Source organism: Montipora foliosa, chromosome 14, assembly GCF_036669935.1.
Source record: "Montipora foliosa isolate CH-2021 chromosome 14, ASM3666993v2, whole genome shotgun sequence".
NCBI classification, from domain to species: domain Eukaryota; kingdom Metazoa; phylum Cnidaria; class Anthozoa; order Scleractinia; family Acroporidae; genus Montipora; species Montipora foliosa.
In genome coordinates this window covers 8,755,087-8,772,586 of record NC_090882.1, presented here as the reverse complement: position 1 = coordinate 8,772,586, position 17,500 = coordinate 8,755,087, and the positions used below count along the sequence as shown (strand labels likewise).

At 38.7% G+C, this 17,500-nt stretch overlaps 1 protein-coding gene across 2 annotated transcripts in view; it reads right to left on the bottom strand.

Moving 5' to 3' along the window:
• Positions 1-6,543: 6,543 nt before the first annotated feature.
• LOC137985265 (short transient receptor potential channel 4-like) overlaps positions 6,544-17,500 on the bottom strand; it is a 51,219-nt gene continuing 40,262 nt past the window's right edge. Inside the window, exons 17-20 of one of the 2 annotated variants that reach the window (XM_068832832.1) lie at positions 13,341-13,463; positions 12,305-12,479; positions 9,591-9,811; positions 6,544-8,947 (exon numbers count right to left, since the gene is read on the bottom strand). In XM_068832832.1, the coding sequence (XP_068688933.1) occupies positions 8,804-8,947; positions 9,591-9,811; positions 12,305-12,479; positions 13,341-13,463 (663 nt within the window). In that variant the 3' untranslated portion in view covers positions 6,544-8,803. The remainder of the gene's footprint in view (positions 8,948-9,590; positions 9,812-12,304; positions 12,480-13,340; positions 13,464-17,500) is intronic. The other variant, XM_068832833.1, reaches the window with a different exon arrangement.

The window sequence follows — 17,500 nt, the reverse complement described above, 5'->3', positions numbered from 1 at the left end:
ATATCAGACAGCTTGATAACATTCAAGTCTTTAAATAAAGGACTTGAGTGTTCAGTGAAGCTGGAGAAGGGTCACTATTCTTATAGCTTTCTTTTGCAATGTAAATAAAGGTTTCAAAGTTGACTGATATGCATTACTCCAAGCAATTATACAATATTAATTTAAGAATGGCTCTAGATACTATGGCATGATACAGACTTAGCAACGTTTTTGCATTTAGGAAATAGGGAAGCTTAGAGAGAATACCTGTACTTCTTTTAAATTTTTTTACATGTAGCAAATGAATATAGTTAATGACTGGCTCTTCCAACTAATATTTGAATCTATATAAACTCCAAGGTATCTAATGGAAGTTTCTTCAGTAAATGATTGATTACTTATAAATAGCATCTTAACCTTTTTGGGACTTTGTTTTTGTACTGGTTGAAAAATAACAAAGTTTCACTTTTCAACATTTAGTGAAAGCTTATTTGCAGATACTAAGCCAAATATGTACTTTTCCAAGTTCCCTATTAATTTCACTTTCAAGTATGTTAAGGTCCTTATACTTAAAAAAGAAATTTGCATCATCTGCAAAGAGGTGAAAATCCAATAGTTTTGAGCAATTGTGAAACTCATTTATATAAATAAGGCCGAAAAGGAGTGGCCCCAGTACTGATCCCTGGGGCACCCCACAAGAGACTGTTTGCATGTCAGTTAATGAAAGAACCAAGTGATACATTTTGTACCGTTTGAGTTCTGTTGCTTAGATATGAGTTAAAGCACTCTTTAATAATGCCTGTGAAACCGTTATGCTAGTATTCAAGCTTTGTGAGCAGATTATGTTATCATGATAAGCAGTATCAAATGCTTTCTGAAGTCCAGGAATATTCCACAAGAGTTAAATCATGATCTTCAATAGCTTTTTGGACCTGGTCAATAATACTGAGTACTGCATGATCAGTTGAATTATGTGAGCAAAATCCAAACTGATCGTTATAAGTAACGTGCCTTTTGTCTAAGAAGTCAACTAACGGATTGAACATGAGTTTTTCTAACAACTTATTAAATTTATTTTGATAAAAGAGAAATAGGCCTATAATTATACTCGCGTTTGTCTGAGAGCCCATCTTAAAGACTGGTATTACTCTAACCAACTTGAATTTATCTTGGACAATTCCAGTAAGATACACTACCACCAATTGCTTTTCATACATGAAGCAGTTGTAGAGGCACAACATTAAAAAAGGCTCCATCCTGGTTTTGAAGTAAATATTTTTTCTCCAGCATTCCCAGTGACAAGGATGGCTTAATTATAGTTCATTCAGTGCTCGACGTTGCGACCGCTGAAAGCCAGTTCATGATTTACTGCAGAAAAAACTCCTTACCTCCGAGAGGTCTTCCAATTAAACGATTGGAGTACACTGGAAGTGTGTATGAGGGCCTAAAGACAGAAGCGGCAGATGAAGTTGATGTTATGGTGGTATTGAAAACAACCAGGCAAGAGGTGACCGTTGAACACACAGGGATATCAGGTTATGAACGGCTCAAGGCCAGTGGGAGCTCTAACTTTCGCCAATATGCAGACCCTGAAGGATACATAATAGCTAAGCGACTGCGAGACGCTTGGTTTTACAGCCTCGTTGTCCAAGCAGTAGATGCTTTCAACAAAAAGTCACAATTTTGTGATGTATATTTTGGTTGCACGGTACCACGGGCCAGCTGTACAAATCGACATCTTGTCCAAAGTAACCACCCAGCGTCTGCTGTCAACTGGTCTTGTCCCATATTTTCAACTTGAAAGTGGAGATTACTACGTGGCTAAATCATACAGGGATGGGATGCTAGCCCATTGCAAAGTTAGCTCCCAGGAATGAGTGAATTCAACCCATCAATTCAATTTTGGATGAACAGGACAATATACATATTAGGTAACTGACAGGAATTAATTTACGGGAGAGCTCAACATGATGTTGGCTGTTTTTGTTTTTTGTGTGAAGGGATGCAATGTAACATCCCATGGGAGTTACAAGGTACCTAATTGGGCCTTCATGCATTTTGATATGAGCTTCATTTGTGTTGATTATCCATTCCAGTTGGCATCATTTACAAAAATCATCGAGATCATATGTCACAACAACTGTGTCATTTTCACTAGAGATGTGCAGCAAGTCAGGTTGAATACACTACTTGGAATAATTAGCATAGATTAACAAAATCTGACAGGCACTGTGTATGCTGAAGCCAGAAGTCCCAAGTATTTAATTAGTGGGTTACACAAACAGATTCATCCAGGAAATCAGATGCACGATTTTGAGATAGTGTCCACTCGGTCTTCTCCCTATCTTGAATGCCACTTGCGTCTGTGAATACAGACAATAATTATTAATGTCACGAAGTGTCCCCTAAATTCCTGCATGTCTTCAATTAAAGATAAATAGCTGCCTTTCGCCTCACCATTTAATCACATTAGCTAAGCATCAACGAAGATATTGAGAACCAATGGCAAGGTATTTTTATCACACTGTAACATAAAGAGAAAGTTTTGCCCACATAAATTCAAGTTAATGGAACAACCATGTGTTGCATGTGTGACATGAAATAAGGTAGAGGGTAGGGTTTCACAGTTCAAAGGTTAATGTGATCACATGCATTAGTAATGGAACCGTTCGCTGAGCCAATCTGTTTCGGCAGATATATTGCTGCCAATCAACTTTCATCAACTTTCGTTCCTTCACTGCGGCTAACAAACTGTATTTCCTTGTTCTACGACGTGTTTTCTCACCCTACCTACCCTGTAGCTTAAGCATGTCACCTACTGTAATACATAGGGTTGTAGTTTATGTATAGTTCTATCTCCCACTTATGGTGCTCAGTTTGGCTTTTGGCCCCCATGTTATGAGCCGATTTCCTACCTTTCATATGTATAGCTAATGCTCCTTTCTCTTCTTTGAGCACACAGCGATAGGTCTTGAGATCTCCTTTTGTAAAATCTTGTAGTTTAGGAGACACATTTTGTTATTGTTAGCCACCAATGCTATTCAGACTGAATGCAGTTTATCTGCCTTAACCCATTGACGAGTAAAATCGTCTGGCGTTAGACAGAGTAAAATACTAAGGCAGGCCGGTTTAGGCCGGTTTAGGCCGGTTTAGGCGTCAAAGACACTGCACGAATCGGTATCAGCCTTGTCTCATCTCAAGGACTAAATCATCGTAGTAAGTAGTTCTTAGAGAGAGTTCTTAGTTTAGAATTTAGATTTGTCCAATAAAATTAAAATGCACAATGAACAGGTGGGATGAAGTGCTCCCATACAGACACTCTCGGCCCCTTAGACTCACAGAATTGATGGGTTGCCATGGTAATCATGAGTCTAAACTTCCTTACGTCTAGGAACCTCTTTAAAGGTATTATGAGCTGCAGCCCTGAGGGCGAGTAGGGATCTTTTTCCAGGGAATTATGACCTGCAACCCTCAGTGAAAAGGAGTGAGGACCTCTTTTGGGGTTCTGTGACTGCAGCCCCAAAGAGGATTAAGGACCTCTCCCAGGGGTTTGTGATCTGCATTCCCGGAGAGGAGGATTGGGGAAGAGTGGGGGGGGGGGGGGAAAGTTCCATTGGCCTGCTATTGGAATACTTCATTTCCAACCCCTTACCCCACATACCATTGTTTCTGTCACTGTCTGTCATGGGTTGGGAGCATTATAAGCAGCTGAGTACTTAATCGACTTTTTATAAAGATGATTCTTCCGAAGTCGAAATGTATGAGGGTGGTGAGCGAAAAAGTTTTTTTGTTTGTTCGTTTTAGGTGTTCATTTGTTTTACCGTATTTAAATCTATTAAATTGGCATCAGTAGGTATTTAGAAATATGTAATCCATAATATTCAGGAGTAACTGAAAATAAATCGCGATACTATAACACCGATGGATAAAAACACGTTAGAACAAGAGCTCGAATCATTTAGAAAACAGAAATTATTTAAACATACTACATTTGAAAAGAACGTTAATCAGGACCAAAAATGCAAAAAAAAATAAAATAAAAATAAATAAATAAATAAATAAATAATAACAATAATAATAATAATAGTAATAATAATAATAATAATAATATTATTATTATTATTATTATTATTAATTTTTTAAAATAATATAATCCCTTTATTAACATGTTCCAAGCAAATTGCTATTTACAAGTAAGAAGTAAAACAAAAAGAAAACTATTAAACCTATTTACAATTCATTTCCATTAAAAAAGAGACTAGTATGAAGCACAATAAACCTACGAAGATATTCTTATTTGTAGTTAGAAAAATTCATGTCATGATAGCGTTCTGACTAAAAAAAAAAAATTGGACATAAAAATAAGCTCCTTAAAGAAAAGCCACTATTATTTTTTAAAATATATATATATATGCAGATAATATCAGTCAGAAAAAAAATTAATATTAATAATATTAATAATATTAATGATAATACTAACAGTAATACTAATAAAGCCAAAACTCATCAAATATATCATGGCCAACTTAGGTTAGGAAATTTACAACGACTACTACAAGCCAGCGTTTCCATATTTTCTGAAATGCGAATTCTAAGTTGGTGAAAGACGTAACCGATGAGTCGCATCCATCTTAATGCCTAGTGAAAACTTAATCAACTTTTTTCATTTGGTAATCACTAACCGAACTGATAAATTATAAATGGGAATGACGCCTTGAAGTAATTGACGACAATGTGTTCTTTGATTTGCGATGAAGAAACATGCTTCTGATTTCAGATTCTGCATGGCTGAACTAATCCGCGGATTAGAGTTTCTGCATGTTAGTGGTATTATCCACAGGTAAATGTGATTAGTATAAATACACAGGTGATTATACAAAATCGCGCGCTCTCATTGGCTCGCTATCTCGGATTATCAGCCGATAATCACCTCGATGGACAAAATGGTTGCCAGTAGTCGTTTTGCCACTGTAAGTGAAGATGATTTCGCGTTGAAATGTTTTTTTTTCCTCTTTTTTGAAATAATCACCTGTGTATTTATACTAAAACAATTATTCGCCTCAGGCTCAGTGATTATCGGTGAATATTCACCTCGACTTCGTACGCGTCTCGGTGAATATTCACCGATAATAACTTCGCCTTCGGCGAATAATTGTTAATTAATTAAAAGATATGCGAAAACATTTTAACCAACTGGCTAACTACCCCGCCCTAGTGCTGCTATCGGCCTAATTAACTGAGCGCAATGCGTAGATGCATCTAACTACTTGAGGTTAAAAATTTACATCGTACCAATCTCCGTCTCTTAATTTTAATAAGGTTTTAGTAAGGTCGGGTGGTTTTACATCACATGACACACCAGTTGACTAGTCGCCTGATTTTGAAGAGAGCTTCAAGAGTTTGATGCCGTCTTCATTTTATTCATTAGCCGTTGACTTGAATTATTTTTAATTTACAGGGATTTGAAGCTTGAGAATGCCCTAATTGGGCGAGGTGGGCGTATAAAGGTAGCTGACTTTGGGTTGGCTTATTACTGTACAACCGCCAATGAACAAATTCAAGCTTGCCGTATTTATGGGACACCAATTTATGCTGCGCCAAAGGTAGGCTTACTTGGTGACGAAGAGAGGATGAAATTCCCTTCATGGTTGTAAAATGTATCAAGTTCTTTGTTTAATCTACTAGAAAGGGAATGTGTCGGGGAAAAAAGCCAAAGAAGAGTATTGGGCGGCAAACATAATTTAAATGTTACCTATCAAAAGGCCATTTTCTCGAGCTTCAAATGTGAAGCCTGACGGTAACGGTAGTATGCAATACATCAGATACGAGGAAGAGTGTTTTATCCGATTTGCAAACACTAAGAGGTGGGATGCAAAAACGAGGCGTAGCCGAGTTTTCTTTCTTTTTTTTTTTATAGCCAACTTCGAGGTGTTTGGAAATGCAGCTCTTACCCAACCAGAGCATCTTTTATTACACATAACATGAGAATTTTATTCCATAAAGCTCATTTGTACAAATCTATACGCTTCACATGTGGAAAAGGCTTATACAGCCAATCAGAATGGCGTACAGCTATTTCACATGTGGAAGTATAACCAATCAACGATAGCGTAAAGGCGTTTCCATGCCAATCACTCGTGCACCTCGTGCAAATCGTACTTTGTTATTGAATTAAATTAAATTTGCATTTGGTTCTACTGTTAGTGAGTTTTTTTTCTAATTCGCGTTCAGAAAACTATTTTAATGAAAATTCACATGTTATGTGTAATAAACAGTTTATGACATAGAAAGTGCTTTGTACGGGTTTTATTCACTCGTTGTTTGTGTCAAAAACCCGAACGAGCGAGGAACGAGCGAGTGAGGGTTTTTGACACGAACAACTCGTGCATAAAACCCCGTACACCGCACTTTCTATGCCGTAAACTATATATTCTGGTCAGTTGGATGGGTTTAGAAACCCAATGAAAAAGGAGTTGAAAACCACCGCGTGTTTGGAAATAATTTCAAAGCCCGTGCGTAAAATTTTCTTAGTCTGCATATTCGTAAATCAAGAAATACACATGACGATTAAACAACTTTATTTAATCACACATTAGTCACATTTTACAAAACATACTTTAAACCTCATTTATTTACTGCTGACGTTAAAGGTAACGGTACAGTTATTAAAGTCCCCAAAACAGAAAGGGCCATTGTTTTTCTAAATTTAATTCTGGCTCAATGGTTGCGACCTCGTCTTTTGGTTCGCTTTCAACCTTGCTTGTACACTTCCGACCTAAAATGGCACTAACGTTAGAAATCCCCAGTTCTATGGCGTACTAATTTACTATCCACCCCTGCATTTTAACAGACCAGACGCACACGTTACCTCGAAATAGCGCTGGCCACACACTTTTCCTCTTCACTAGTTTTAGGAGGTCTAAATCTGCACTCTGCCATTTGTTTTGCGAAGTAACGTGTTCGCTCAGAGCTGACAAACAGTTAAGTAACAGAGTGAGATTGATGAATATTCAAAAAATGTCACGTCTCAAATAAAATATTTCAATAGGCCATTTTACAGTTGTTTGCTAAGTGACCTAGCCTATGAATGGCTGCGAGGCTGCCGGTGACCTTGTATTGATATAGACCTCACTGCTTTTCTCATGTAAATTGTGTTGTAGTAATTCTAATTAGTCTACATCAACATTACAAAAGCAGAAAGGTTTGTATCAAAGCAGGGTCACCGGCAGCCTTGGTCTATTGAGAAAACTTATTCAAATGATAATTTAAACTAATTTTCTTTGTTGGAAAAGTAACTTCAAAAACTCATGCTTCGGTTTCATCAGGTTTCCAAAGGCTCGAAAACAATAAAACCACTCGGCCTGCCCGGCCTCGTGGTTTCAAATGTTTTCTCGCATTTGGAAACCTGATGAAACCTGAAGCACGAGTTTTGAAGTAGTACATGAAACTCTAGGTCATCAGTGTGTGTTACAACTTTTCAAACCAGTGATAATTCTTGGAGAAACTCAAGGCAAACGATCACCAAATTTGTTGGTAATTAGTGTCAAATTTGCCGGCAAACCTTCTTCACGGCAGTGAATCCCTCAGTGTTTTCTCTTCATGAATTATTAATGAATTTGAGATAGCGTAATAAAGAACACAATTAAATGAATCTCGGTTGTTCACCACCAGTCATCTATATAAAGGCCTGGACGAGAGTGTCGTGTACGATACGCGCTCAACGAGAAAAGACTTAAGAGTACCTTTTGCCGAGTTCTCAGATCGCTTCATGGCTTTTTAAAGCCATATTTGTATCTGTTCCGGGATCCTTTCTCTTAAAATTCAACTCTCAGAAAGATTTAGGGGATAAAATCTAATTGGCCAAAGTTCCCCGCTGAAGTTGGCTTTCCTGAAAATCTGGACACCTTTTCCCTGAGGTAATGACTTTCCCAGTATCACGAAACTAGCAGATTACAGTGTCGCTAAAGAAATATCCAGTTTCTCTGCGATTTATATGCAATCCGAGATTCTGGGGCGGTTAAGATCCTGCTATCCTACTAACGGATTTAAAATCAAGAAAATATGATGGTATTGCAGATTAATTCATGGCTACGGCTTTGTTTACTCAAATTCCTTTTGATGATGAGACATCAGTTGACGTTGTCCTCAACATTGTCTGCGAAGCTCCATACCAGCCTCATGAATATGCCTTGCCTCTTCTGTCAGTGAATGCAAAAGAGCTGTTTCTGCATGTAAGCCCTGCATATTCAACTCGTTAAATTGCTCGAAGACAATCGCAGTTATACTCACACTTAAGACAGTTTCGAAACAGACTGAAACAGGTTCGAACCAGTGCCCCCTGGGTTTCTGGTGCAGTCCTCTACTAACTGTGCTATTACGCTCACTGAGGTTTGGTATATGTAGTCCGTGGAGAATGAATAAAACAGCGAATTAGAAATAAAGCACGGTTCGTGAAATGAAAATAATCCTGGTGAATCAACAATGTTTAGTTCTTCTACCAAATACATAAAATTTTACATTCTCAGAGTAAGGCTAGAACCTCGCTGCATTTAATTGCTTTGATTGGTGATTGGTTCTTTGCGGTGTTTTCGTCTATAGAGATTGGCCAGAGTAATTACTTTGGTTTTGGTTTTAAGACAATTGAAAACTGCTCTATTCTAATCTGGGGAATTCTTAATTAAAAATGAGCCTCGTGAGGTAGTTATTAAAAACAATGCGTTTTGAATGTTATGTAAACTGCCCAAAATGAGGCAACGTATAGCATGTAATGGCCACCGTCACATTTGTAATCTGTAAGACACCCACAATAACGCCTTGTTCTTTCCTACTTCTCCTCTTGGTTTTGAGTGGATAAGTCTGGCAATCTTTTTAGCAAGGCTTCAAGTTTCTTATTTGTCTCCTTCAAGCTTGCTTTTACCTCTGTAATCTCTCTGTGAAGATCAGCAATGTCGCCGTCTGTCGAGCACATCTAATAGATGTAAATGAAAACAAAAAACGAATATCGAATTGCTTGTGAGAGAGGTGATATTCATGATCAGCATGTCTTGAATGTGGAACAAAGTAGAAAAACTCCAGTGTCTCGAAAGGTACTAGATGAGGTGATTGGTTCTACTAGAGAGGTGATATTCATGATCAGCATGTCTTGAATGTGGAACAAAGCAGAAAAACTCCAGTGTCTCGAAAGGTACTAGATGGGATGCTATATCATCACAGGGTTAATAAAGTTGCTAGAGTCCTTTTCATTTCGGAAGACCAACGCTTGGGGAATAAATTTCAGTACAAAAGAGCAGAAAGTCAAATTAAAATGCGAAGATCACTTGTGCTTGAAGAGATATTTAAATATGTGCGTAAATGTAAGAAAGAAAAGATAAGATTAGGCCCGATACAAACATCGAACTTCACATGTGCCGTATATAATGCAAATGAGAAAAATCTATTGTCCTCGCTCATTTGCATTAGATTCGGCGCATCAGTTCGACGTTTGATGGTCCTCCATGGTCAGCATCGGCGCCTAGCTCTCTGTTGTTCAGTAAGTTAGTTTCTGATGTGCAAGAGGTGAAGACTCGCTCTTTTCAGGTTGAATTCCAACGACTACGTATACAGTTCCTTACCTTAGCTACCACGCTGCAGCCCTCATTCATAACAATATAAGGGTATATTGGTTTATCGGAGTCCACGAAAATCGAAGGAGTAGAAGCATCTCCATCGCCGCCTTGAATCATTATCTCTCTTCCGTTCAAAGTAAATAATACTTCATGTTTTCCTCTCTTTTGCTTCTCCCCAAACATGACAGTACAGCGAATGCGATCACCTCGAAGGGCGAGAGCAGGGCCTGTGTGAGACAAGTGACAATAGAAGATCAGTCAACTTTCTATCCTGTAATTCTGGGAAAAAGAAAAAACACATGGCATGTTCAAGTCAAGTGAGACGAGTCTACAATAAAAATTCTCGGCAAGATAAAATAACATTGCGATCGTGTGTGGCTGCCACCGATGCGGTATGAGGAAAAAAATTACAAATGTAAGATTTCACTATCATGATGGATATCTGGAAGTGTGATTGAACTTACCATGAAATTTGATGATCTTTTGTTTTCTTAAAGAATTATTGACGGTTTGAATTAATACTGTGTATGAAACACGAGGAAGAGTACTGTTTCAACCACAGAAGTGGGTTGAAAATGAAGGCACAGTCCATTGTTTTACTGCGTCGTGGATGTGTTTGGAGACCCCTGTCGAAATAGTCTTTCGAGTGTTTCATATATTTCTCAAACCAGTCGTAATTGGAGAAACCAGTCGTAATTGGAGAAATTTATGGCAAAAGTTCACAACATGTTTCGGTTATTAGGATCACATTCCCAAACCTCCTTCACGGTAGTGATTTCCTTAGTTGTCAACTCATGAATTATTATAGAGGTGATAAAGTATCACAAACTCGGCACACTCGGAGGAATACGTGTCCCACCAGTACTAGTATAATTAGAATAATATTTGAGTGTCGAAAGTAATTAACGAATTACTTTGGTTTTGCATTGCTTCACTCAGTGATTGGTTCAAAGTTCTCGCGCCACTTTCGCAACCAATCAGGAGTGAAACCAAAACCAATCGTGGCTCGCGCGTGCACATTTTCCCGCTCTTTGTGTCGGCTACTTGTAATTATGTCGAGTTTTGATTGGTTTACTGGATTGTCTACGTCCCTTTTAATTAGCCAAAGTAATTACTTTGGTTTTGGTTTTACGATACTCGATTGAAACTCGCTCTAAAACAGCGGATAGCATTCAGCGCGCCCTCTGATTGGCTACTGGAACTCGGGATAGTTAACAATTATCCTGCGAAATAGCGCGGAATATCGCCTGATACTTAGCCGACGAGGCCGTTGGCCGAGTTGGCTAAAATCAGGCGATATTCCGCAAGATTGAGCAAGATAATTGTTTTATTATTCAACACATTGATGACAAAGTACAATTTTCTACTTTAATTAGAAATAAAGCTGGAAAACTACCTTTTTTCTCTGCGACACACAAAATTACGTATATCGCAGGATATCTGTTGAGAATGCACGACGAATATTGAGCGAGCTATGACCACATTTGGACATTGTCACAATGTGTTGAATAATAACAAGTGATATTCATCTCCGAGCAAATGCGCGCGAAAATTGTAATCGTTGAAGAGAATAAATGAGTTAAAATTATCAATTTCTATACTAAAACATTCGCGGCTCGGTAAATATCCACCACTGGCTACCGACACTGGGGTGAATAGTTGTTAAATATCGCGCAAATTCAACATGTGCTTTCAAATGTGCGTTACGTATATTATTAAAATATACTAACAGCGATACACTAATGAAAAAAGGTGATAACACACAATCCCTAATATCTAAAAAAAATAAAGTAGTTTAAAAGTACATTAGAGCGACTTTCGTTTGACCTTGAAAAAGGTGTTCGCAATTTGCTTCACGGACCAATATGTTTGGCAAGATTAAAACAAAGCTTCTCCTTATTCCCGCCAAGGAAACTCCTCATATGGGCAGTAGGCAGTTCGATTGCCCAATCGCATTACTGCATTTTAAATAACGTCAAAGCGAAATGCCGATCGCTTTCCAGAAAGTTCCATGGATTGATGACGTTGTTTGCATCCGCGTTCGTGTGTTCAGTTTCAGTTTCAGTTTTCAGTTTTCAGTTTTAGTTTTGTTCGATAAGCCAATTACATACTTTGCAGCCTTGTTAACGTTCTGTTTTTACGTTTATTTTTCAAGGTCATATGAAAGTCGCTCTTAGACTAATAAAAGGCTTGTTTACAAAGGTGTGTCTTAAGTGCTCGCTTAAAATGATCCTCTACACTAATTCTCCTGAGCTCTGATGGTAGCTTGGTTCCACAATTTGGGTGCAGCGGCTGCGAAAGCCCTGTCACCAACAACAGATGGTAACAGAAGCAGCTCATCGTTGATCTCGGGCTCGAAGTTGGCTGCGTCTCGTCCATTCAACCTACGTGTTTTGGAAATCTGACAAAACACTCTTCTTCGTGCTGATATATCATTTGACCATCTTGACCTCAAAGGTGTGTAATACTTCTCTACGAACACGATGCAGATGAAAACTTCAAGCAGTTTTGAAGGGCTTTCGGTCGACAATAGGCCATTTCCGAGTTCATGTCTGCCTCCTCTTCAAAGCGAGTCCAAGTGCAAAGTTTTTGTGATGGTAATTAGTTCTACTTTACATATGAATGAAACCTAATTTTCATAACAAAAACTTCGCACTTAGACTCGCTTTGAAGAGGAGGTAGACATGAACTCGGAAATGGCCTATTGTTTATTTTCTCACCTTTAGTCTCTTTTCCACTATCGCTTCGTGCATCATCAAAGATGAATCCATCGCTATAGTACCCAACAAACCCGTTCTCACATCCTGCTTCTTCATCAGTATCGGAACTCTCATTAAGAATCACCAGTAGTCCTATTCCCACTGTTATTTGCTTTCCAGTTTCTAAAATAGCAACCTTGAAACGTAAAAAAAAAAATGGCAATAGCTTGTGTCAGTGTTAAAGTTCACCCCAGGAGCCCATCATCAGGTGATGGGCTCCTGTTCACCCTACGTAAGTTAAGAGCCTCGTGACACGTCAGTATCAACCAAATGTAAAAGAAGAGTGGGCCGGAAAACCTTTTGAAAATCCTCCGTTGAACAAGCAATGCCATGTTTAATGCGAACAACGCACAGCTTGCTTCTGAAAAAACGTTTTTTACAAGTGGAATTTCTGTTGCAATGGCCATAGAATGTATCAGACACGAGGAAGAGTGCTTCCTCTAAATTCCAGACACTGAGAAGTGGGTTGAAAAAACGTGGCGCAGCCGAGTTTTTTTTGTTGTTGCCAACTTTGAGGTGTCTGGGAAATGATCGGAGGAAACACTCTTCCGAGTGTTTGATATAACTTCTCAAAGCGGTGATAAATCTTAGAGAAATTCGAAGCAAACGTTCACCAAATTAACTCCAGTCACTGTTATGATGTCCTTTGTTTTATCTTCAAGAATTATTAATGAATGTAATATGATAGATTAATGAGATACCTTGACCAATTCGGCTAACTCAATGTTGTACCCATTCAACTCTCTCGGGGTTAAGATTCTTTGTGTGTTGAATTTGCATGACAATGAAGCATTCACAATAAAATGATATGCAAATTCTTCGAACAAAACGTTTTATTCCCAGAGGATTTGAATTGGGTACAACATTGAGTTAGCCGAATTGGTCTATTGAATGATTGATTGCTTGCGATCTGACTGCCATCGACTGGCTACACCGCGGGCTATAATCGATCGTTTACATGAAAAAGTGCGGTAACTTATTGACCGTCGCCATTCACCTCAAAGTAAGGAAAATCTTTAGAAAACTGTTTGCAATATCGAGCACTAGGCCAGTCTTCACGGCTTCCCTTACACGTCAACAGTGGACCTTCTACTCGTATGCCCGTGTTGACTTGCCATGCCTTTGAAAAAGAACATTAATTTCAATTAATGTAAAACGTGACATGCAACGAGATTACTAACTTGCGATAATTAAAGATTTTGTAGAAATTCAGCTATAGTGAGTGCTCCTAACTACAGATCTCCTTTCTTTTATTGCTATTTGGCATATTTATTTGTGTGTTTTTTACATTTCTTTGTTTTCAAAATCAACAGCTCTTAAGAATGTTGGAAGCTATGTTTTGGAAGCTATGTTGAGGAGCTGGATGACTTCGTCGGTATCCTATCTAATAACGCTTCGCTACTTCCCCTCTCGTTCGTTTGAATTCGTCCAGATAATAATGAGCAGAGCAGTTTGAGGGGTGGCGAATGGTAAATGCGAGACTTTGCGAGACGGCGAGACTAGCTCTAGCTTTTTTCTTTCCGAACCCGAGACATTTTGACTTTCTAAACTGCGAGACAAACTGCGAGTGTCTTGCAAAAAAACCGAGACTGCGAGACTCGTGAAATTCGGCTAAAATTTTGCGAGACCCTTACTTTTTGAAGGACCATTCGCCACCCTTAGTGTGAAGATGATTTTCTTTGTTTCCTCGCTGGGAGCATATAAAAATTTCAAGGTTATTTGGAGTAGATCATCCCTGAACCAGTATGTGATAGGCTATTTCCGAGTTGCTTTGAGCCTCTTTATCCAAGCGAGGCTCGGTGCACAGTAATACATACATAGAGGATATTACATGGTCGCACGGAGATACGAAACTTCTCTTGGAGTGTTGAAGAATATTTCACGAGGGAGCACAGCGAACGAGTGAAATATGTTATTTTTTCTTATAAGTTCAGCTTGCTGTTCATTAGGAGTCTTTTCCTCATCATAGTTTTAAATTGAGCTATCGATCGAATTAACTCAATATTTTGCGGCAGAGCGTTCCAAAGAGATACTAATCTATAATGAAAGGTTCTTTGGCCAGTTGTAGTTCTAAAGAAAGAAACATTTAATAACTGTGAGTTTCTAGTTCCACGGGTTGATCTAGATGAGCGCTTGATGAATTGATCAGATAAATACTACGGGAACGAGGCAATTAATGCATTTAAATGCCATAATTAAATCGTGGTGGTACAAGTGTTGTTTAACGGGGAGCCAGTTGAGTTGAATTGTCTGAGAATAGGAGTGACATGTTCGTATCTCTGAGACCCGCTAACGATTCTCTAGGCGAAATTCTGAACAGCTGGAGTTTAGCAATGTTAGATCCTGAAGTATTTCTCCAGACTGAAGAACAATAAAAAAGTTTACTAAAAACTAACGCATTGATAATAAGAATCAAAGTGCTGTTTGTCAAAGCAGTGTTTTAACCCGGTTTATCTGGCCTAATTGTGACATACAAGAAGCGACAGTTGCCGTGACATGATCATTAAAAGTTAAGCTCGTATCCAGTATAACACCAAGGTCCCTAGCGGCCTACACTGGAGCAACCTGTTTTCCAAGGAGCGAAAGCTGGAAATTGCTAATCTTAGCGGCCATCTGCTTACTGCCTCAAACTAGAAGCTTCGTCTTGTCAGGATTTAACAGTAACTGGTTATCGAAGCACCAGTTACGTATTCTTGTAAGGTCTTGATTTATTTCTGCCACCATGCGTGATTGATCTTGAATCTGGAAAGACAGCAGAAGCTTAGTGTCGTCCACATAGGACTGGACAGAGCAATGTTGCAGAACTGATGGCAGATCATTCATGTAAATGCTAAAGCGTGAAGAGGCCCCAATATACTCCCCTGGGGTACACCGCTAACCACTTGCAGCCGTTCTGATACAGCTGTGCCAATCGTAACAACCTGATAGCGGGAGGTTAAGTAAATGCGAAACCACTGTAGAGCTAAAGGCGAGGCACCGATATCTTGCAGCTTGACAAGAAGCAAGTTGTGGTCTATGCTGTCGAAGGCCTTGCTCATATCAAGCAAAACTACCGCGGTCAAGTGTTTTTTATCAATCGCACTTAATATCATATCGGTGGTCTGAATCACAGAGGTTTCGGTGGAGTGTTTCTCTTTGTTTCCGCTTTGTTTAGTAGATAATCGGCCTCTTGATGTTAGGTATGCCATAAACTGATTGTGAGCCACTCTCTCGCACACTTTAGACAGATCAGGCAGAAACGATAAAGGACTATTGTACTTGGCTTATTTATGGTCACCTTCTTTGGACACTGGGTTCACCTCAGCGATTTTCCACTCGTTTGGAAAGCATATAGTAAGAAGTAAGGTGTTCATTATTGAGGTAAGAGGACGCGAAATAACTTGAAGGCAGTCCTTAATCACTCGTATCGGTATTTTGTCAATCCCGGGCGCTTTGTTTGGAGCCATATTCTTAATTATAACTTCCACCTGGTGGCATTTAACAGGAGTAAAAGAAAAAGTGCTCAGAAGCCGGATAATGTTTTGGAGTTTCGCCTTATTTGTAGTTACAGTCAGTTGGGGTTGCCATTTCTTTCATTTTTTGATCGTGTTTTCGCCCACACTTGCGAAGAATGATGAAATTCATTAGCCACGCTTTTATGATCTTTGCTGCAGTTTCTCTGGGTAGTTGACTTGTTTGGTAAACATGAACGAATGGATTTCCATATGCAATTTGTATTGTTTTTGTTGTTCTGGATTCGCTGATTTACATATTCTCTCTCTACTAGTCGAATTCCTCGCTTTACCTCACGGCAACAGATCTTAGATTGCCGCGCGTGACCAGGCATAGGGATCTTTAATTTTCTTGGCTATTTTCTTCCATTTATCTCTTGTTCTCATCAGTTCTCGAATTTCCTTAGTAACATAAAGGTTCGGGCGCCTACGTATTTTCATCGTTTTGATTGGTGCATGTTCATCTAAGATATCGCCGCTTAGATATCGTTGAATACCTAATTAAAACCATACAGTTTGTCCTCTGCATCATCGAAAATATCCAGCAAGGACCACGGGACGTCAGATATATCTTTATAAAACCGATCGGCTGTATTAGGGCGTTCCTTCTTTAATCGAAGAAAAACATAGGGAAGAGCATGATCGCTTATTGAGCTTGGCATAACATCAGTTTCATGTTATAACTAGTAATAGCTATAGCTAAGTGCCAACGAGACAGTCAGTATAATATATAGTTTGCAGATTGTATCACAGTTCCAAAATATCCAACAGTAGTTGTAATTTTTTTGTTCGAAAGTACTGCAACTCAACTTATCTAGTTAAGTGGTAGTTAACCCTAAAATTGGGGAAAAACTTCAAATTCGTCATAAACATTGAATAGACACCTCTGAATGAGGACTTTTGTTTACTTTTTTGTGCCTTTTTTTTTCAAAAATTTGAAAATCCCGCGTTTTATTTGCAATTAATTACTCAGAGGTCATTAGATTTCCCATAGCAACGGGTGTGTTTAATTTTGTTTACTTTGGTTGCTATGGGGTTTTCTCTAGAAGAATTTTAGCTATCTATGAACAAAAAAACATTTCACAGTCCTTGGAAAGTGGTTTCTCCAGGTCCATTGGCTATTTACTCGTTCCAATCCTCTAGTGATGTTTGCGTTACAACAAAGGTCTTGTTCGGTCCTCTGGTTAAAGATGGCGGTTTGAGTGGAGTGAAAATGTTTCTATTTTGTAGGGGTGTAACGATTCATAATCCTTGTGATCCGATTGAATTTCGATTATTGGCTTTCGATTTCGATTATTTCGGTTCGACCTTGCAAAATATTAATTCTTACAACATGATACACAACTGAATAGGGCCTCATGTCCTTTGCAATGAAAAACTCCGATAGAATTCGTTGTCGCCGTTGCCCTGTTGCCTGACCTCGGCAACTTATTCTTCATAACATCTTCAATTTTTAACTGTCCTGTTCCAGTACTGTTTTTCCTACCCGGTGAAGTTTTTACCGTCTTTGAGTCCAACACTTCTGACTTTTCATCAATGCTGTGTTGACGTTCAGTAATTAAGTGTGCGCTCATTATTAAATTTGAACCAGCAATATAAGATTGCAGATAGTTTTAGACTTGTCTGTTGTATTGCCTTTAGCCGGAAAACCATACTAGTTCCATAC